The following is a 23,029-nucleotide window of genomic DNA, read 5'->3' on the forward strand; positions in this document are numbered from 1 at the left end:
CAAAGAACCCACACCCAGGGAGGAGACACAAAACCAGCGCCACGGGACAGAGAGGCTGTGAACGTGGGACACACCAGTGTGGCTGGTGCTAAAGGAGTTTCAAGCAGGAATCAGCATCTAAGCGTCTGGCCCCAGAGTAGGTGGGATGAGCACATACTCTCAAAATCCCAGTGTGCTTCAGCCATGTGCCAGGTGAGCCTGGGGCTGGAGGTTGGGCTGGAGCACCAGAAAACAGGTCCACACAGTCCAAGGAGGTAGGGCCAGGGAGACACATGCAGAGTCACCTTCCTCACCTGCTCTACCCAAGGGCAGGGGCAGGGGAAGGAAACGTACAGAGGCAATGAGGAAAAAGAGACAGCGAGATGGGTCTAGCAGAGGCCTGGGTGTAGGGGAGCACGTGGCTCATTTCTTGCTATGCATAGACCCACTGAGGAAGAATGTAGCGAGGAGGTGCTTAAGTACTTGACCCGAGGTCAGATGGAGCTGGTGTAAATCCCAGCTCCACTCTTCCTGGCTGTTTGCTAGCTGTGTGAGCTCGGGCACCCTACTTAACATCTCTTAGCCTGTTTACTCAGCTGTAGAATGGAGATGACACCAGTGTCTACACCCAACGATTATGAAGATGATCTCTGTAAAGTGCCTACTACAAAGTAAATGCTTAATAAATTGAAGCTGAAAGTATTACTCCAAAGCATCCAGTTAGTTCATCAGCTTCAAGGTGCACGATTTATTTACAAAACCAGCTTCTGGCTGTCTGCACCCTTCAGTTGTTCAGGTGGCTCCTGCTCCCTCTGTCTGAGGTTGGGACGGGCTACAAAAGGAATGGTCTGAGGTCAGAGTCCCGGACCAGATGGACACTTCTCTGCAAAGCCACTTTTGGTGTGGCTATTCAATTCTCACATGGCAGTTTTTCCAGCTAGGAGAACAGGAAGGTGGCAGCCTGGGGCGGGGTGAGTCTCTTCCTAGGGGTGGAGTGGCTGAATGTGGGGCACAGGCTGAGTTTCTCCCCTCTGCCCCTCGAGGAGAAGGGCAAACCCCAGGCCTGTAGAATGGGACACCTCATGCTGGCAGGGAGCAGCCTACTGGGCTGAGAGGGGCTGGGAGAATCTGCCAAGGGTTGGGTTCTTCCTGCCAGCTCTGCTGGGCAAGCGGGTAGGATGCCCCTCATCCATGGTCATGGGCACTGAGACAGAGAGAATATAGGCCTGAGGGCCAGGGTCCCAGGCCAGCTCTGGTCCCAGGGCAAACTGACTTCTGGGAGCCTACCCCCAATCACCTTCGTCCCTTGATGTTCAGTGGGTGCTGGGGGCCTGCTCTCCAGTGGCTTCCGCTGCAGCCAGCTCCAGCATCCCCGCTGTGTGACTGCACCAGCCCTGGGCAGCCCCTGAGGGTCCCTAGCTCCCAGATGGAGAGGCAAGAGGCCCCGGGCTAGTATGTAGCCCCTCTTCAGGGGTTCTGTAGTAATACACGAATCCTGAGGCATACAGACCATAGTTCCTGGAGAGAGGGGCATCCTGATCACTGTCATGGGCGAACCCTGCCGAGACCTGCAGGATGGGGCAGCAGGCCAGTGAGTGTGAGGACCCAGAGATGAGGTCCGAGTGTGCCGAGACAGCCTGGGTACGAAGGAATAAGAGGGTCAGCCTGATGCAAGCCCACCACCCAGGTTCAGGCCCAGATACCCAGGACCAGCCTGTGCCTGCAACGCCACAGTGGCAGTCCCAGAAGAGGGCAGGTCCATGTCTGCTCTGCAACCCAGAAAGCACTCAGCGATGTCACTCACCCATCCGAGGGCACTCTGCTGGGAAGGGTGTGTCTGGGATGAAAACCTCCCCGCTTTGCCTCCTCTGTCTTTGCAGTCACGGGCCACAGTGCCCAGCTGCATGGTGGCGATTAGGAATGTTCTAGATCACAGGCTTCAGGTCAAATCCCAGGTTTGCTACTTGCTAGCTGTGTGCCCTTGGTCAAGTCACTTAACTTCTCTGAGACTCGTTTTCTCATTCATAAAGTGGGAATAATAGTACCGCTTATCTTATAGGATTACTATTAGGATTAAATGAGATGATGCTAGTGAAACATTTGTCTGAGAGCCTAGCAAGTCCTAAGGACCAAATTAATGTTTCTGTGAGCTCACCATCATGCTTAGCACTTTAGGTACGTGGTTGTACACAATTCTCACAATGGCTCTATTCTTGCTGCTGTTGTTCTCTTTTTTTTTTTTTTTTTTTGAGATGGAGTCTCACTCTGTCGCCCAGGCTGGAGTGCAGTGGCGCAATCTCGGCTCACTGCAACCGCCGCCTCCTGGGTTCACGCCATTCTCCTGCCTCAGCCTCCCGAGTAGCTGGGACTATAGGTGCTTGCCACTATGCCCAGCTAATTTTTTGTATTCTTTAGTAGAGACGGGGTTTCACTGTGTTAGCCAGGATGGTCTTGATCTCATGACCTCGTAATCCACCCGCCTCAGCCTCCCAAAGTGCTGGGACTACAGGCGTGAGTCACCGCGCCTGGCCAGTTGTCGTCTCTTTTATAAGAAAACCACTCTGTTATAAGGCCGCTCTCCTAGCAGGTGGTCAAGCTGGGCTTGAACAGGACAACAGGACAGTCTTCCTGCAGTCTCTGTACTCCCAACCAGTGACACCTTGCTCCAAGAGCCCCAGCAGCCCTGCGAGGGGCCTGTCCATGGGCCTGTTAGAGTCTGGGCCCCAGGTTTGAAGGATGTGGGGACCTAGTGCTGCTCTCCCCACCCTCTATGGCCTCCTCAACTCACAGAGCATTCGTTCCTGACTGTTGTCCTGCAGAAGCAGCCAGCCGGTGCCTCCTTCTCAGTGGGCGCATCTTGGGAGCCTCTGTGTGACCAGCCAGGAAGGGCCATGCTGGGCAAACTCTCCTCCTCAGAGCGGTAGTAAGGGAAGAACCCACTGAGCAGTTCTGAGTCCTCCTGGAGCGGCGTCTCGGGCTGCAGGACCAACCCCTCCTCTGCCAGGAGGTACCCATAGGTGCAGAAGAAAGGCAGGTACTCCAAGGCCACCTGGGCCCTATGTGAAAGGTGGAGGGAGCTTAGGGGCTTCTTGTCCCTTGAACTGGTGGCCTGCTGTTGGGAGGACAGGGGCCCTGAGTCATCCTCCTGCAGGAGGCTAGGAGAGGTTGGGGCTCCAGATTCATCCTCACAGTTCTTCTGAGACATCTGAGAAGAGAAGCACATTCCATCTGTTACTGCACACTGAATTCCTAACCACACCAGCTCTGTCCCCAGTCCCTGCCTACATTGGAGGCTAGAGGGGTCTTACAAAGCCCAAACCTGACCGTGGCTCTCCTCTGTGAAAAGCCAGCAGTGGGCCTCAACCATGGTTAGATTGTTCAAGCACACAGGCCTTCTTGCCATTCCTAAGTCACACCAGACTTGGCCTTCCCTTAGAATCTGTGCCAAGATCTGCTCCTGGACTCTCAGCTCAGAAGAGCCTTCCCAGTCCCAACCTCCCCGCAGGGTGACTCCAGATCATTTCATCACTGGAATGCTCTTGCTGGGGTGTGTGGTCTGCCTGCTTCATGTGTGGGGTGGTCTTGTCTGTCTTATCTGTCTGGTGCCTCTCGTTCATAATAGGCATTCAATTGACCACTTTTTCAATTAGTCTGCTGGCTCTCAATCCAACTCATATTCCCTTCACTCTGTCCAGTCCAGCTACACAGGCCTTCTCTTGGTCCATCTCACTTGCCAAGCATCCTCATGCCACAGGGGCTTTGCATGGGCTAATGTTCCTGCCCAGATGTTCTTCCCTCTCCTTTCTCCTAGGTGGTGAGTTCCTCAGCACTTGACTAAGGTCACTTCCCTTATGTCCCTGGCTTAGTGGCATCACCTTCTTCATGACTGCCGCCAGCCTCATACCCCTCATTCAGAGCACCCATTCCTCTGCTGTGAAATATTTGACTATGTGGTTTCTTTATTAATGTCTCTCATCCTGTTAGTTACAAATGCCACTGAGGCAAGGCCCATCTGTCTAGATCATTTCTGTGTCCCAGAGGCCTAGAAAAACCCTGGCATATGATCGACACCAAGTATTGGAAGGAAGGGAAGAAGGGTGGGAGGGAAGGAAAGAGGCAGACAAAAAGAGAACACCTTGGCCAGGAACGAAGTCTTTATCAGACTCCATGGTGATAGGAGGGAGAAGTCACGTCTTGGGGAGAGGGTGGAGAAGTAGAATGAGGAATTACTTCCCAGGCCCAGAGGGGACACCTGACCCGGAGTACCAGGTAGTGAAAAGCCAGCTCATTCCCACGTTGACTGTGCTAGACCCGGAGCCCATCAGGAACATGGCAGGGGGCCCCTTTGATCCTAAGAAAGCCCCCAGGCTGTTCCACTTGTGGACTCCAGTCCCATGGAAGAACCTAGGTGGCTTAGCCCCCAGCCTTCCTGACTCCCACCCTAGCCCTTAGGCCTTGAGTCCCTGCCCCTGACACATGCTCCTGTGGTCCATGCTCTCCCCCAACTCCCTGCAGGCAGCCTGACCACTGAGGTCCCTGTCCTAAGCCGGAACCCTTGGTAAGTGCCTACTGGCCCATAGACTGCCAGATTCTGGTGAGCAGGAACCAGGCCCCCTCCTCCAAGTCCCAGAGACCCAGCTCAGGGCCATCTTTGCTGAGTTTCTACAACTCCCAAACACTCCGTAGAGCTCTGTGGTCCTCTTTCTCAGGTAATCCTTAGGAAGGCCACTGGGATAGACTTGCCTTTCCAACCTCACTGTGCCAAGGAGACGGGACAGGCTAAATGGCAGCACCCAGGTTTGACCCACTCTGAAGCCTGTGCTCAGTTCACTGTGAATTATATGTTGTTGTGTGCCCCCATAAGACATGTTCAAGTCTTAAGCCCTGGCACTTGTGGAGGTGACCTTATTTGAAAATGGGATCTTGGCAGATGCAATCAAGTTAACATGAGGTCACACTGGGTCAGGGTGGGCCCTAAATCCAATGACTTGTCCCTATAAGATGAGGGAAGTTTGGACACAGACACACAGGGGGAATGTCATGTGATGATGGAGGAAGCGATTGGAATGATGCTGCCACAAACCAAGGCACATCAAGAACTGCATCATCACGGGAAGCTAGGAGGGAGGCATGAAGGAACAGATTCCCTGCTGAGACCCCAAGAAAAAAACAGCCCTGCCAACACCTTGATTTTGAAATTTTGGCCTTCAGAACTGTGAGAGAATAAATGTGTGTTGTTTTAAGCTACCAAGTTTGTGTTAATTTCTTCTGGCAGCCCTAGGACACTAACACATGTAGGTTTGCTGGATGACTCATTTGTGGGGATAAAGAGATATGACACAGACTTGAGGGCTCTCCCAGCACCACCCTGTGAGCAGCTTAGGGAGAGAGGCCCATTGCCATGGCCAAGGTTCACTCTGTGGGGGGCTCACCTAAGGTCCTACACTTCCTGCCATCCAGTGGGCGCTGCACAGCACACACTCTCCCTGTGGTGGGCCAGCGGCCCTCCCACAGCTCGTTCTTTCCTGCCAGGGCCCCAGCTCCACTCCAATAGTGAGTCCTGGATTGAAGGAGGCCAGGTGTCCTCTGAGCTCCCCTGGGAGGCCTCAGCAAGATGGCAGGTGTACAATGACACTCACAGTCTCTAGTGAGCACCACTTCCGGCGTCCTGTTTTGGGGTCAGCAGTAGCACCGCATCGTTACATGATGAAGCCTAATTGTAAAACTCTGGCTGAAAAGACAAAGCCTCCCTCGGCAGGCCTCTCCCTCCCAGCCTCCTCTTTACCCTGGCAAATCCCCCTCTGCCTGCTGAGAAAAGATTCCATCATGAAGTCATAAGGCCTGGTGCCAGGCAAGAAAGCCAGATGGCTCTGTTACCATGGAGACTACCCAAGCACCCAACACCTGTGATCATCACCTGTCTCTTAATTCCGCTTAATCCACATCTTCCCAGGAGACTCAGGGGAAACAAAGAGAATGCAAACATCTTCTGGACTCAGATCAGTTCTTCATCACTGGGGGCCAGTGAGCTCACCTGGGACTTCTGCCCAGAGACTGTGAGAGTGACTCAGCGCCTCCAGTAGACGGTCAGGAAGGGACCCAAGGATCTGTTCCACCAAGTCCAGGGAACTGAAATGAGCTGCATGGGCTGCTTCTCTCTGGGGTGCCTCAGTTCGCTCAAGGTGGGGCCAAGACACCAGTCTCTGCCTTTGTCACTCACTTTCAGCTGCCTCTCCTCTGTGGCTCTTCCCCAGTCACTTGCTGGCAGGACACAAGACAAGTGGAGCAGTCATGGGAAGGCTGATGATGTAGGACATCTGCTTTTTCCCACAGAGCCGATGTCCCCAGCTCCTCTCCCAGGCCTGGTGCTCCTAAGTATCAACTACTGCCCAGGGCAGTTCCCATGTGGTGTGTCATGTGGTCCCCACAAATCTTCAAGTCAGGAAGTCTGCCACTGTCATGCCATTTTGCAGACTGGAGAGTTGAGCCTCAGTGCCGGAACAGGAAGGTGAACCAGCCTGAAAAAGGGGCTCCAGTTAGTTTCTAGCCTTAGGGCTTGAGGCAAGAGAGCCTTAGAATGCCACTGATGCTCACAAGGCTGAGACATCTCCAGGACTTCACGCTTCCCCAGGGCTGGAGTCCAAGCCAGGAGTGACCCAGCCGGGTCACTCCAGGCTCAGGCAAGACTCCCGCATCTCTCTACTCTATGCCCTCAGACCCTGGTGCCCATCTACTGCTGGGTCATTTTCTTTTGTATAGACTTAACTCTTTAATCTATATCAAATTTAGTTTTTGTAAGTGGTAGTAGATAAGCCTCTAATTTTGTTTTATATTTTGAATAGTCACTTGACTCAACATCATTTAAGAATAAATTATTTTTCCCTAACCTGATTTGAAATACCAAAATAGACACATTCTAAATTCTTAACTATTGCAAACTTAAGTTCATTTTTGTAATTTATTTTTGTATCCATCGCTTTTTCTTTGTACCAACATCATATTATTTTGATCTCTTTAGTTTTATATAAATGTAATTCATGTTATCACCTTTTAAAAACTCAACTTCATTGAGGTCTAATTTACATACACCATAAAGTATACTGTTCATGAATTTATACACCAAATAACAACCTCGGAATTAATATATAGAAATGCCTCTTCAGGTAATCCACTCTCTTGCTTCCCAACTCCAAGCAACCACTGATGTGCTTTTTGATACTATAGATTCATTTTGCCTATTCTAGAATATGTGGAATCACACAGTACACGTTCTTTTGTACCTAGTGAGCTTCTAATATTCAGCACTATGTTTTTAAGATTCACCTTTTTTGTGGTAGAGTTTGCTCCCTTTTATTGAGCCGTAGTAATACTGTTACGTGGTGTGACACAATTTGCTTATCTAGCCGTCTGTGTATACAGTCTAGTTGTTTCCATTGTGAATAGTGCTGCTAGAACTAGTTACATACAAGTCTTTGAGTGGGTATAGTTTTCATTCCTCTTAGGTAAATAGCTCGGGTTTGAGTAGTCCGATCACATCTTAAGCGTATGTTTAACTAAATAAGAAACTGCCAAACTGTTTCCATTTTATGGAATATAAAGTGATACATTCATTTTACATTCCCAACAGTAATGTTGGGAAATATCCCAGTTTCTTCACATTCTTACCACCACTTTTTAACTTTTATCATTCTCGTGGGTGTAAAGATACCATTCTGGTTTTAATTTGCATTTTCTTGATGACTAATGATGTTGAGCATTTCTTTTATGTGCATACTGCCATTTGTATATTTTCATTTAAGGGTTTACATCTTTTCTCATTTTAATAACTTTATTGTTATAATTAAAGCACAATAAGCTACATAGATTTAAAGTGTACAATTTGATCAATTTTCACATATGTACACACCTCAGAAACTATCACCATGGTCAGGATAACAAATATTTATATCAACCCAAATTTTTCTCATTCACTTTTATAATCCATCTTCCCTCCATTCTCATCCACAGACAACCATTGAACTGCTCTCTGTCACTCTAGATTATTTTACATTTTCTAGAATTTTATACAAATGGAATCTAAACTGTATGCTTTTGTATGATTTCTCTTAGCATAATGCTATTGAGATTAATCTATGCTGTTGCTTGAATCAATAGTTTGTTCCTGTTTTGTTGAGCACTATTCCACTGCATGGATATATCCCTGTTGTTATTCTACTGTATGTAGTGTGCCATTCTTCTCTAGCTGTTTTGAAGATGTTTTTGTTTATCCTTTGTAAGTGGTAATAGATAAGGTTTTTAGCACTTTATAATGTGTCTAGGCATGGTTTTCATTGACCTTATCCTTTCTGGGGTTTACAGAGCCTCTTAAGTACGTTGATTTACATTTTTCACCACATTTAGGAAGATTTAGGTCTTTATTTTGTCAAGTATGTTTTTTTCAGTCTATTTCTCCTCCCCTTCTGGGACTCTAATGTCATGTATGTTAAATTTTTTTACGTTTTTCCCTGGATCCCTGAAACTCTGCTCATTTATTTCTTAACCTTTTCTCGGTGTCCTTCAGATTTGTGTAAATCACATGGATCTATCTTTAAGCTCACAGACTCTTTCCAATTGACATCACCATTCTGCTATTGAAATCATCCAGTGAAATTTTTTTTTTCAGATTTTGTGTTTTTCAGTTCTAACATTTTCATTTGGTTATTTTTTTACAGTTGCTATTTCTCTATTGAGAACTTCTTTTTATTCGTGCCAAATGTGTTATTCTTAACCTCACAGAACATACTCATAATAGCATTTTGAAGTCTTTGATGATAATTCCAACACATGGCCCACCTTGGGATTGACATTAATTGTCTTTTCCTTGAGAATTGTTCACATTTTTCTGGTTATTTGTATGTTGGATAATTTTAGATTGTCCTAGACATTTTGAATATCATTTTGTGTAGACTTTGGGTCAGGTACATAATCCTCCATAGAGAGCTGATGTTTTAGCTTTATCCGGAAATCAATTTAGTTAGGTTTGAGCTGCAAGTTCTGTCTTGCCTTTAGTATACAGTGGTGCAAATCTCAGTTCTCTAAGCCTTTGCTGTATTCATTTGGGTCTGTTTTTTGCATGCATTATTTAGCAATTAGGATAAAAAGATGTGTGCACATGGTTTAAATCTTAGTTTGGTTCTTTCTGAAAGCTTTTCTATTCTGGTTTAGGTCTATCCCACTCATGCACAATTCAGGAGTTAGGCTGAGACTTGTGGGCATTTATTCACAGAATTAGAGGACTGCTTTTCTGGCTACCTTCCTTCCTGGATGTCCTCATGCTTTGTTTCCTTCTGTGGTCTCTATCCTGGTTCATTTGACCAGAAATACTGCATTTCGTCTAGAGTAGCCATCCTTTTGCCACCACTGCATTGCTGTAGTGTAATTAGAGTGTGCCTTCTGGGCAAAGCTGAGAGAGAAAGAAACAGAAACAGAGAGAGAGAGAAACAGAGAAAGAGAGAGAGAGACAGAGACAGAGACAGAGAGAGAGAGAACAAACCTGGGAAACTCTCCCCTGCATGAATCACTGTCTCAAGTCCAAGTAATTTTGCCTCTCCTCCACAATGTTCTTGTTTACTTTTTAGAGTTCTCGGGTAGCTAGTTTTTGCGTTTTGTGTAGAGTTTTTGATATAGTAAGTGGGAAGAATGGGCCATAGTGAACTTATCCTATCATGCTATGATCTTCATTTTGCCCACTTCTTATAAGATTGTTTGTCTTACTGTTGAGTTGTAAGAGCTTTTTGTGTATGCTGGATACAAGTTCTTTGTCAGAAATAGGGATTGTGAATGTTTTCTCCCAGGTTGTGCCTTGACTTTTTATTTTATTAACATGGTCTTTCTAGGAAACAGAAATTTTTAATTGTGATGGAATCTGATTTATTAATTTTTTTCATTTGTGCTTTTTGTATCCGAAGAAATCTTTGCCTACCATAAGATTGTGAACAATTCTTCTCACCTTAGTTTTCAAGTTCTATAGCCTCAGCTTTTATATTTAGGCCTGTGATTCCATTTGAGTTCATTGAAGCTATTTGAGTTGGGGAGCAAGAGTTATCTATATTTTCCATTTGGATAGCTATTGTGCATCACTGGCTGAAAAGACTTCTTTCTCTCATTGATACACATTGGCGTATTTGTCAAAAATCAGTATATATATGTGAATTCATACCCAGATTATCTATTCTGTTCCGTTGATCTCTACTCACTGCCTTATTGTGGATCACAGTTTCTCATGCTTGGCACTATTGATACTTTGAGCCAGATAATTCTTTGTTTCGGGGCATTGTCCCATGCACTGTTGGTTGTTTAGCAGCATCTCTGGCCTCTGCCCACTAGATGCCAATATCATACTGCTCTCCTCCCTCCAGAGTAGTGACAATAAAGAATGTCTCCCAACTTTGCCAAATGTTCCCTGAGGGGAGGGAAATTGGCCCTGTTGAGCACTACTGCTATAAATTTACTACACTCCTTGATAGCTAGGATAGTCTGCCAACTTTGCTCTTTCTAAAATACGTTTTTATATTTTTACAATATAAACAAAAATATATTCTAGGTCTTTTGCACGTTCATATAAATTTATGTTAAATTTATCTCTAAATATTTTGGTATTTTTATGTCTCTCTTTTTTAGTCGGCTTTATTGAGATCAATTGTGTACAGTGAAATTGACAAATACACTGTTACATTCTAAAGAATGTCTTCAGGTTGAAAGCTGAGGTAATTTTAGGGCTTCCCTCATTGGTTCTCTTTCTCTTTGGATCATTGTCCTGTGTTTTCTGTTTTCCATCAGAAAATAGTGGTTTTAAATGGTTTTTTTTAAAAAAAAACCATTAAATAGTGGTTTCTTATTTTATTCAGTTTTCTTGTTGTTTATAGTGGGAGGGCAAGTCTAGTACCAGTTACCTCACCGTGACTACAGGCAGAAGTCCCTAATAACCAGCGTTTAACTGTCTCATTTATTGGAGTGGTTACTCTGTGCCAGAAACTACACTAGTCATTCTTCATTGATTATTTTATTTCTTATTAATAATCTTATCAGATAGGTACCAATTATCATCCCTATGTAAAGATAAGCAAATGAGGCTTAAAGAGGGTAAGAATTTATCGAGTAATAGACAGTAGCAAATGGAAGGGCTGGAATTCAAATTTTGGTAGTCAGACTCGGAAATGAAGTGTTTAATCACTTCACCAGTTGTCCAAAAGCACTATATGAAAAATGATTTTAGATGACACACAGGTGAACTGTTTTTATTTTAGTATAAAATTAATATAATATGTGTGAGAAAAAATATAGTTACTACATCTGATATGGTTTGATTCTGTGTCCCCACCCAAATATAATCTCGAATTGTAATCCCCACATGTTGAGGGAGGAACCTGGTGGGAGGTAATTGGATGATGGGGGTTGTTTCCCTCATTCTATTCTTGTGATAGTGAGGGAGTTCTGACAAGATCTGATGGTTTTAAAAACAGCAGCTTTCCCTGCACGCTGTCTCTCTCTGCCACCATATGAAGAAGGTGCCTACTTCCCTTCACCTTCCTCCATGATTGTAAGTTTCCTGAGGCCTCCCCAGCCATGTGGAACTGTAGTCAATTCAACCTCTTGTTTATAAATTGTCCAGTCTCAGGTAGTGTCTTTACAGCAGTGTGAAAATGGACTAATACAACATCTAAGCTACAATTTTTCAGATGCTTTTGTTTGGGACAAGAGTGAGTAGATTTTTTTAAATAAAAAGATCAGTCTGTTTAAATATCTGTATTACAGGTCATAATCAGATATGGCAAGAACATGCTGGTGACAGAGAATATCTGCACTCTGGGAAGGTGCACTGACTATGCGTATCCCTTCTGGTTTGGTGAATGTGGCTCCAGGCCTGCCCCTGTGTCCCTGTGCATCTGTAGACATGGATGAATAGAACTCATTTTACTTAAGGGAAACTTGCACTGCAACTTGCTTTTTTCATTCCACAATATATGCTAGCCTTTGTGCTTACCCACACACAGAGAGTTCAAAGGCAGCCCCTCAGGCCTTTCTGTGGGGTTAATGCTCTTCCTTACCTGCAAGCAGCTTTTGGTGCCTTTATAGCAGGGGTCCCCAACCCCCAAGCCATGGACTGGTACTGGTTGATGGCCTGTTAGGAACCAGGCCACACAGCAAGAGGTGAGCAGCCAGCGAGAGAACGTTACCACCTGAGCTCCACCCCTCATCAGGTCAGTGGGGGCATTAGATTCTCATAGGAGTGCAAACCCTGTTGTGAACTGTGCACGCGAGGGATCTCGGTTTTCATGCTCCTTATGAGACTCTAACTAATGCCTGATGATCTGAAGTGGAACTGTTTCATCCCATAACCATGCCTTCGCCCTCTCTGTGGAAAACTTGTCTTCTACCAAACTGGTTCCTGGTGCCAAAAAGGTTGGGGACTGCTACTTTAGAGTACGTCCACCTCACAGCTGCTGTGAAAGTCAGGGTTCCAGGATTTCCATAGCAGGCCCTCAGTTATCCCAGCCAGCACAGAGCCCAGGAGGAAATGCACATAGTTCACTGTGTCAGATGAAACTTAATCAAACTGGGAGGTAACAAAAAGCCCACAGCTCCAGCGTCTGGTCCTAGCAGAACCCACCGTACTCTGTGGGCCTATCACAGGGAGGCCCTGCCAGTTCACAAGGCAGTGGCCTCCCATGGCCTCACTGAATCCTCACTAGGCCTTCATGCCCAGGGACCAGCCTAGATGATCCAGCTGAGACAAACAATGACTTGTCCAGGGCTGTAGAATGATGGAGCTAGGAATCTGCACCAGGAACTATGCCGAGGAAACACTTTAAGCATACCCTTACATGTACCTCTCGCCACACCAGGGCCAGGGATTCAGACCACTTGGTCAGGGCCAGACACATTGGAGAGTCCTAGGAAGACATCAGGGATGAAGGTGTGCAGAGAAGATGCAAATATAACAGGAGGGATGATAGCTGAAAGGACAAAAACAGAGTTGAAGTTCAATCATTTGTGTGCCCCGTCCTCATTTCTCACAATCCCATCTATGACCGGTACTATCGTTATCGACAGTTTGTCTATAAATTAATCCGCCTAAAAAATCCTGAAGCGCAGCAGCGTGACTACAGCCAACAATAATTCATTGCACATTTTAAAATAACTAAAAGAGTATAAATGGGAATGTTCGTAACACAAAGAAATGATAAATGCTGGAGGGGGTGGATACCCCAGTTACCCTGATGTGATTGTTACAAATCGCCTGCCTGCATCAAAATATCTCATGTACCCCATAAATATAGACACCTACTATGTACCCACAAAAGCTTAAAAAATAAAATAAAATAAATAAAAATCAATTCAGTAAATAAAATCCCTTAAATATTCATATTTATCTGTTTATTTTTTTGAGACAGAGTCTCACTCTGCTGCCCAGGCTGGAGGGCAGTGGTGCAGGCTTGGCTCACTGCAACCTCCACCTCCCAGATTCATGCGATTCTCCTGCCTCAGCTTCCTGAGTAGCTGGGATTACAGGCCCATGCCCCTACACCCAGCCAGTTTTTGTATTTTCAGTAGAGACAAAGTTTCACCACGTTGGCCAGGCTGGTCTTAAACTCCAGACCTCGGGTGATCTGCCCACCTCGGCCTCCCAAAGTGCTGAGTTTATAGGCATAAGCCACTGCACCTAGCCTAAATACTCATATTTAAACAGGCAAAATTTAGCAAAGGAAGAATTGGGACAGGACAGTGTCTTTCTTTTATTGCATTTTTCTTGCACTTATTTCTTTTAATTACTTATTCATTTTTAATTGACAAGAATGGTATATGCTGTATTATGTAAAACATGATCTTTTGAAATTACATGTATATTTTAAAACATTGAACTAATTAACATATGTGTTACTTCATTTATTTTTGTGGTGAGAACACTTAAAATCCCAGTGATTTTCAAGTACACAATACGTTGTTATTAACTCTGGTCACCATGTTGTACAACAGATCTCTGGAACTTATTCCTCCTGACGAACTGAAATTTTGTACCCTTCGACCAACATCTCCCCAATCCCCCACCCCCAGCCTCTGGTAACCACCATTCTACTCTGTGCTTTTGTGAATTCGATTGTTTTAGATTCCACATGTATGTGAGATCAAGAGATATTTGTCTTTTGGGGCCTGATTTATTTCACTTTATGAAATGTCCTGTAGGCTCATCCCTGTCACAAATGACAGGATTTCCTGCTCTGAGAAGCAGCCCTGCCCATCCTCCTTCCCAGGGAGAATCTAGGGGTGGGGATAGGGAAACAGAGGACCCCTCCTTCTGCTCCTTGCAATTCATGGGTTTGGAAATCCCAGAGTGGTAGAAACCTATGCCATGTCTCCCAGGGGGATCTAGAGGCAGGATCCCTCCTACAGAAGCCCCTGTAGCTGCAGGAGGCTTCAGGCAAAAAGTCCCAAGTTCCCCCACACACTCCAGGGAGCATCTGATCATCGTCCTGTGTGAACAAGGTTAGTTCCTGTAGGTGCTGCTGGTTCCTTACCCAGTGTCCACTCAACCCCTCCCATGATTTTCTCCTGGATGCAGTGAGAAACATTCGCTTATCTAGACCCCCTTGCAGCCAGAGAGCCCATGCGAGTGCAGGCAAATGGGCTAAAAATGGAAACACACGACAGGCCTTCTGGAAAAGACGTTCCCTAATAAAACGTGAAGGCGTTCATTGATGTGTCTGCTCTTTGTTCTACCCTTGCCTTCCTGCCTCGAATGAGAATATCAAGAGGCCTCTGGTATGCAGGGACTTGCAATATAAAATACGAAGCCCCCTTGGGAAGAGTAGGACAAAAACCACATGCTGTGGGTGGCAGAGCAGAAAGAGAGGAGCCAGTCATCTCCCTGCTCAGTTAGGACTGCTTTTGGCTGCATGTAACACATACTTGACAACAGTGGCTTAGCCAAACAGGAATTTATTTTTCTGACATGAGGAAAATTCCAGAGGGAGATATCAGGCAGCTGCAGCCTCAACTGGTGGCATAAAGCCTGGAGAGAAGGGCTTTTAGTGGGGCCTTTGCTCACTTACAGGCCAGCTGGGGCCATATTGTCCAAAACAAAAAGACAAAAACAATAATTGGCAAGTGAATATGAGTTTCACAATCCACAGATTAGGTTGCAAGATGTGACATTTTTATCTTCCAATACAACTAAATTATGTTCCCAGACCTAACTGGGCCCCATGGGAGGAAAATTAATGTAATTGAGCCAGTGAGTTCAATCAGCTTGGGGCCAATTTGGTCAAAGCGAGTTGTTTTCTTTCTTTCTTTGTCCCCAACATGGCATTAAAATGGTCCATCTGAGGCAAAGCATGGTGGCTCATGCCTGTAATCTCAGCACTTTGGGAGGCTGCAACTGGAGGATCACTCGAGTATAGCAGTTTGAGACTAGCCTGGGCAATGTATTGAGACCCCATCTCTACAAAAAATTTTAAAACGAGCTGGGCACAGTGGCTTGCGCCTGTGGTCCCAGGTACATAGGAGGCTGAGGCAGGAGGATCGCTTGAGTCCAGGAGGTGGAGGCTACAGTGAGCTGTGATCGCACCACTGCAACTCCACCCTGGGCAACAGAAAAAGACTCTTTCTCCAAGAAAAAAGAAGGTCCATTGGTACTATGGAATACCACTCAGCAGTACTACTCAAAACAGCACAGATGAATCTCAAATGTTAAACTATGTGGAAGCAGCTAGGCTCAAAAGATGATATTAGTCCATTTATATGACATTCTGGAAAAGACAAATCCACATGGACAGAGGACAGATCAGTGGTTGCCAGGGGCCAGAGGTTGGGGGAGAGTTGTTGACTTCAAAGGAGCACAAGGAAATTGGGAGGGGTGAGACAGTATGTTCTAGAACTTAATTGTGTTGGTTATACATTTGCCAAAACCCATAGAAGTTTCCATTAAAAAGAATAAATTTTACTGTACATCAATTATACTTAAATAAAACTGATTTTTAAAAATAGAGGAAGTGATCTTGAGCCTTAGAAGGTAGACAGCATGTCTATTTTGCTCACCATTAAATTCCTTGTATCCAGCACACTACTGAATGAGTGAATGAATGGATATCTAAAATGAGAGCTTTCTCGTTCCAGAAAAGTTATTCAACTCTACATTCTATAACAATTTTTGGTTTTCAGAAAGACAGTCTTGCTCTATTGCCGAGGCTGGAGTGTAGTGGCATGATCATAGCTTACTGCAGCCTGAAACACTTGAGCTCAAGTAATCCTCCTGCCTCAGCCTCCCAAGTAGCTGGGACTACAGATGGATGTCATCATGCCTGGCTATTTTTTTTTTTTTTTTTTTCCTGTAGGGATGGGTCTCACTATGTTGCCCAGCCTGGCCTTGAACTCCTAGCCTCAAGTAATCTTCCTGTCTTAGCCTCCCAAAGTGCTGGGATGACAGGCATGAGCCCCCTCGACCCAGCCTAAACATTTTAATTCCACCAAGAAACTTTTCTCCCTCTTTGGCTGAGGGGAGTAGCAACAAAATGCCGCGGTATAGAACAAGGTGAATGCCTGATTTGTGGGGATTCTTCCTGTTGTTAAAATGGGAGAGATGAATCTAACTCTCAAATGGTCTTTGTTAGTAGAGGATGATGTTCAATGGCCATTTCCACCCAATCACCTAAAATCAGGAGTGGGTAAGAGAGGACCAAGGCAGAGAAAGTAAAGATAAATAACATTTAGTAAGCACCTTCCATGTTCTTGTGCTTTATATATACTAGTTTATTTCATTCCCACAGCAAACCCTTAAGGAAGACTTGACACCGACATCTTATAGGGTGGGATCAGAAAAGCAAGTGGGCTCTGGTCCTCTCGATGTTCACAACATTCACCTCTCAGGATTTTCTAAGATGGGATGTCATGTACAGGAGGGTCTACACATGGAAGGCAGCCAAGAGATGAACGAACAGATTGGGTATGTTTTTAAGCACTAAATGGTTATGGTAAAGTATTTTTTGGAGGGAAGTGAGGGGGGAGGTGAGGGAAAAATAGTTTTTTGTGTAATATCAACAAGTGTAAAGTGAAATTTAGGGTTTCTTATCATCCTCGGCTTCTTTTAGGCTCCGCAGATATAATTAATATGATCAGATTTTTCCAGAGATAATTCACAGATATATAGCATATATAGAGATAATATCATATATAATACACTGTTAATAAAATATCTAAAATATTTAGAGTATCAAGTATTAACACACAGTGTTACCACACTATGATGTTAATAAAAAATATATAATATTTATAATATCTAGTGCTAACACAATGTGGTATTAATAAAATATCTAAGACATTTAAAATATCTAGTTTTAACACCCTGTGATATTAATAGAATATCTATGATATTTATAATATCTAGTGTTAACACACTATGATATTAAGAAAATATCTTTATCATATGTAGTGATAACATACTATGATATTAAGAAAATATGTATGATACTTACATCACCTTGTGTTAACATACAGTGTAAACACATTATGATATTAACAAAATAACTGAGATATTTATAATATATGGTGTTAACACGCAGGGTTAACACATTATGATACTAATAAAATATCTATGATATTTATATCTAAAGTTAACACACAGTGTTAACACACTATGATATTCATAAAATGCCTATGATATATATAAGTATTGTAAACATGCAATGATATTAATAAAATATCTATGATATTTATGATATCTAGTGTTTACACACAGTGTTAACACACTATGATATTAAGAAAATTTCCATATTTATAATATCTAGTGTTAACACACTATGATATTAATAAAGTATTCAGTATTAACACACTATACTATTAATAAAATATCCATTATATTAATAATATCTTGTGTTAACATATGTGATACTAATAAATCCATAATAATCATATGTAATGTATCACAGAGTGTTAACACACTATGACATTAATAAAGTATCCATGACATTTATAATATCTAGTGTTAACACACTAGGATATTAATGAAATATCCATAATATTTTAAATATCCAGTGTTAACACACTAAGATATTAATAAGATATGATGATATTTATAATATCTAGTGATAACATGCTATGATATTAAGAAACTATACATGATAATTACTATATCTAGTAATTATCTTCTCACTGTGACATTAGGAGTAACATTTCAGTATAATATTATGAACAATATCACTGGATGTACACTATCTGTGAAATCAAGTGTAACATCTAGGTAGGATATTAGTAATAATATAACTGGGAGTACACCACGTGTGATATTAGGAGTAACATCTTTCTTGGATATGATGAATGATATCTATTAATTATTATTATAATTATTTATTATTTTTCCTAATAGTTATTTTAATTCTCAATATATTATTTGTAATAATCTAGGGGGACGTTTTTCCTAATTTCACAGTGTGTTTACACTGTGTGTGTGCACTCTGTGGGGTTTTACATACTACCATAGAAAAATAATACTTCTAATGTCACAGTGGGTTATGCTATGTGTGTATACTCTGTTATATTATTCATAATGTCCCAGGGAAATATTATGTGGGTGTACACTCTGTGAAATTACCTGTAATATCGTAGAAGTTGTTACTCTTAATGTCACAGTGAGTGTACATGATTTGTGTACATCCTGTTTTATTATTTATAATACTATAGGGGGACGTTACTTCTAATGTCACAGTGAGTGCACACAATGTGTGGGTACTCCCAGTGATACTAATTGTAATTTCCTAGGGGGCTATTTCTCCTAATGTCACAGTGGGTGTACACCATGTGTGTATACCCCCGTGATGTTATTTGTAATATCCTGGTGAGATGTTACATTTAATGTCACAGTGGGTGTACATCCTGTGTTATTATTTGTAATATCCTCTAGTGGTGCTACTCCTAATGTCACAGTGGGTGTACACTACATGTGTACACCCTGTGATATTATTTGTAATATTCTAGGAAAATGCTACTCTTAATGTCACAGTGGTGTACACCGTGTGTGTACACCCTGTGATATTATTCATAATATTCTAGGAAAATTCTACTCTAATTTTACAGTAGGTGTACACCATGTATGTACACCCTGTGATGTGATTTGTAAAATTCTTGGTGATGTTACTCTTAATGTCACAGTGGGTGTAGACTATGTGTATACACTGTGCGATATTATTCATATTATCCTAGGGGGATGTTACTCCTAATGTCACAGTTGGTGTTTGGGGGATGTTACTCCTAATTTCACAGTAAGTGTATATTATGTGTGGATACCCTTTGATATTATTTGTATAATTACAGGGTGGGGTGTTACTTCTAATGTCACAGTGTGTGTACAACATATGTGTTCACCCTGTGATATTCTTTGTAATATTTTTAGGGGGATTTTACTTCTAATATCACAGTGCTTGTACAGCCTGTGTGTACAACCTGTGATATTACTCGTAATATCCTAGGGGGACTTGACTTCTAATATCACATTGAGGGTACACCCTGTATCACAGTGGGTGTACAACCTGTGATATTAGCAATATCCTAGGTGATACTATGTCTTATGTCACAGTTTTTGTACACTCTGTGATATTATTCATAGTATCTTAGGCCGAATGTTACTTCTAATGTTACAAGTGATGTATAACCTGTGATATTATTTGTTATATTCTAGGGTGATGTTACTCCGAATGCCACAGCGGGTGTACATCCTGTGATATTTATAGTAATTTCTTTGGGGGATGTTACTTTTAATTTCACAGGGAGTGTACACCCTGTGATACTGTGCGTTATATCCTAGGGAGAGGTAGTCCTAATGTTACAGGGAGTGTACATCCTGTGATATTATTCATAATATCCTAGAGGTATGTTACTCCTAATGTCACAGGAGTTGTACACCTTGTGATATTATTCGTAATATCCTAGGGGTATGTTACTCCTAATGTCACAGCTGGTGTACATACTGTGATATTATTCTTAATATCCTAGGTGGTTGTTACTCCTAATGTCGCAGAGGATGTACACCCTGTGATATTACTGGTAATATTATAGGGGGTTGTTACTACTAAATTCACAATGGGGGTACAGACTGTGATATTATTGTTAATATCCTAGGGTGATGTTACTTCTAATGTCACAGGGGTTGTCTTTCCTGTGATATTATTTGTAATATCCTAGGGCAATACTACTTATCATGTCACAGGGGGTGTACACCATGTGATATTATTCAGAATTTTCTGGAAGTTTGTTACTTTTAATGTCACAGGGTATGTACATTCTGTGATATTATGTATAATATCCTAAGAAGATATTACTGCAAATATGACAATGCATGTACACACGGTGTTCACCCTGTAATATTATTTGAATTATTTTAGGAAGATATAACTCCTAATATCACAGTGGGTGTACACCTCCTTTGTTAATATTCATAATATCCTAAGGGGATATTACTCCTACTGTTACAGTGGGTGTACACCAAGTGTGTACACACCCTGTAATATTATTCATAACATCCTAGGAGGATGTTACTCCTGATGTAACTTGGATTGTATACTATCTGTGTACACCGCTGTGCTATGTTATTCGTAATAAACTTTAGTGACTTTAACTTTAATATCACACGGATTGTATAGCATGTGTGTACAACCCCTGTGATATTATTCGTAAAATGCTAGGGGGATATTATCTCTATTATTTTGGTGGATGTTACTCCTATAAAACAGTGGTTGTACACCATGTGTGTACACCACAGAGGGTGATATCATTTCTATCATCCTAAGGGGATGCTGCTCCTAATGTCACAGTGCTTGTACACCATGTGGGTACAACCCCGGTTATATTACTTGTAATATCCTAGGGGGTTGTTAATCTTAATGTAACCCTCTGGTTACATGTAGTGTAACCATTATCTGCATACACTCTCTGTGTTATTATTGGGAGATATTACTCTCCTAATGTCACTGTGCGTTTACACCTTGTTTGTACATCTTTGGATATTATTCGTAATATCCCCAGGAGGTATTCCTCTGCTAATATCACAGTAAGTGTTCACCATATTTGTACTCCCTGGAATACTATTCATAATATCCTTGCGAGATATTACCTCCTAATATCACAGTGGATTTACACCCACTGTGTGTACACTCTGGGATATTATTTGTAGTATACTGGGAAGATATTATTCCTAATATTACAGTCGGTGTACACCCGAATATATTATTCGTAATATCCAGGGGAGATATTACTTCTAATAGCACAGTGGGTGCACACCCTGGGATATTGTTCATAACATCCTGGGAAGATATTATTCATTATGTCACAGTGGATGTATACCATGTATGTACACCCTGGGATATTATGCATAATATCCTGGGAAGATATTACTCCTAATATCACAGTGGGTGTACACCAGGTGGGTACACCCTGGGATATTATTCATATTACCCATGGAAGATATTAGTCTTCTAATATCACAGTAAGTGTACACCTTGTGTGTACACTCTGGGATATCGCTCGTAATATCCAGGGGAGATATTATTCTCCTAATATTACATTGAGTGTACACCCTGGATATTATTTGTAACATCCTTGGGAGATATTACTTTCCTAATACCACAGTAGGTGTACAATATTTGTGTACAACCTGGGATATTCTTAATACCCTTCAGAGGTGATGCCCTCCTAATGTCACAGAGGGTGTACACCATGTGTGTATACCCTGGGATATTATTCACAGTATTTTGGGAAGATATTACTCTCTTAATGTTACAGTTTGTTTACCCCTTATTTGTACATTCTGGGATATTATTTGTAACATCCTGGGAGATATTACCCTCCTAATATCACAGTAGGTATTCACTATGTTTGTACACCCTGGCATATTATTTGTGATATCTTTGGGAGATATTTCTCTCCTAATATCACATTGGGTTTACACCATGTGTGTATACTTTTGGATATTATTCGTAACATTTTGGGGAGATATTACTCTCCTAATGTCACAGTGCGTTTTCATCTTGTTTGTACATCCTGGGATTATTATTTGTAATATCCTGGGGAGATATTACTCTCCTAATATCACAATAGGTGTTCACCATGTTTGTACACCCTAGAATATTATTCATAATATCCTTGGTAGGTATTACTCTCCTAATATCACAGTGGGTTTACACCGTGTGTGTACACTCTGGGATATTATTCGTAATGTTATGTGGAGATATTACTCTCCTAATATCACAGTGAGTGCACACCATGTGTGTACAACCTAGGATATTATTCGTAAAATTCTGGAGAGATAATACAGTGTGTGATATTACACCCAGTATCGCAGAGGGTGTATACTATTTCTTTGATATTTTTCCTAATATTCAGGGGAAAATGATATTACTCCTAATATCGCAGGATTTGTACACCTCCCTTCTAATATTGTTCTAAATATCTAGGCAGAAAGAGAATGATATTGCTCAAGATATTCCAGGGGATGCATATTCCCCAGTGAGATTGTTCCTAATATCCATGAAGGAAAGGATGACATGACTGTCATTATCACAGGTGGTGTTCACCCCTTCTGTGATACTGTTTCTAATATTTAGGAGGGGAGTGGATGATGTTACTTCCTATATCGCAGGGGATATACACCCCCCTTGTGACATTGTTCCAAATATCCAGGGGGTGAGAGGATAGTATTACTCCCAATATCGCAGGGATTGTACACCCCTTTATGATATTGTTCCTAATATCCAAGAGAGGAGAGGATGACATCACTCCCAATATTGCAGTTGGTGTACACCTCTTCTGTGATATTGATCCTAATATCTTTGAGGGAAGAGGATAATATTACTTTCAGCATTGCAGTGGGTGTACATCTTCCTTGTGATATTGTTTCTAATATCCAGGGGAAAAGAAGATGATATTACTGTCAATATCACAGAAGGTGTACACTCCCCGTGTGATATTGTTCCTTATATTTAGGCGGAGAGAGAATAAGATTACTCCCAAGATCTCAGGGGGTGTACAA

At 42.6% G+C, this 23,029-nt stretch overlaps 1 protein-coding gene across 1 annotated transcript; it reads right to left on the reverse strand.

Moving 5' to 3' along the window:
- Positions 1-1,292: 1,292 nt before the first annotated feature.
- On the reverse strand, positions 1,293-5,684 carry LOC111527837. Its single transcript, XM_026454500.1, is given in 3 exon segments — positions 1,293-1,547; positions 2,768-3,175; positions 5,613-5,684. Coding segments are annotated over 3 exon segments (735 nt in total).
- Positions 5,685-23,029: the final 17,345 nt, after the last annotated feature.

This window comes from Piliocolobus tephrosceles, chromosome 4 (assembly GCF_002776525.5).
Source record: "Piliocolobus tephrosceles isolate RC106 chromosome 4, ASM277652v3, whole genome shotgun sequence".
Taxonomy (NCBI): domain Eukaryota; kingdom Metazoa; phylum Chordata; class Mammalia; order Primates; family Cercopithecidae; genus Piliocolobus; species Piliocolobus tephrosceles.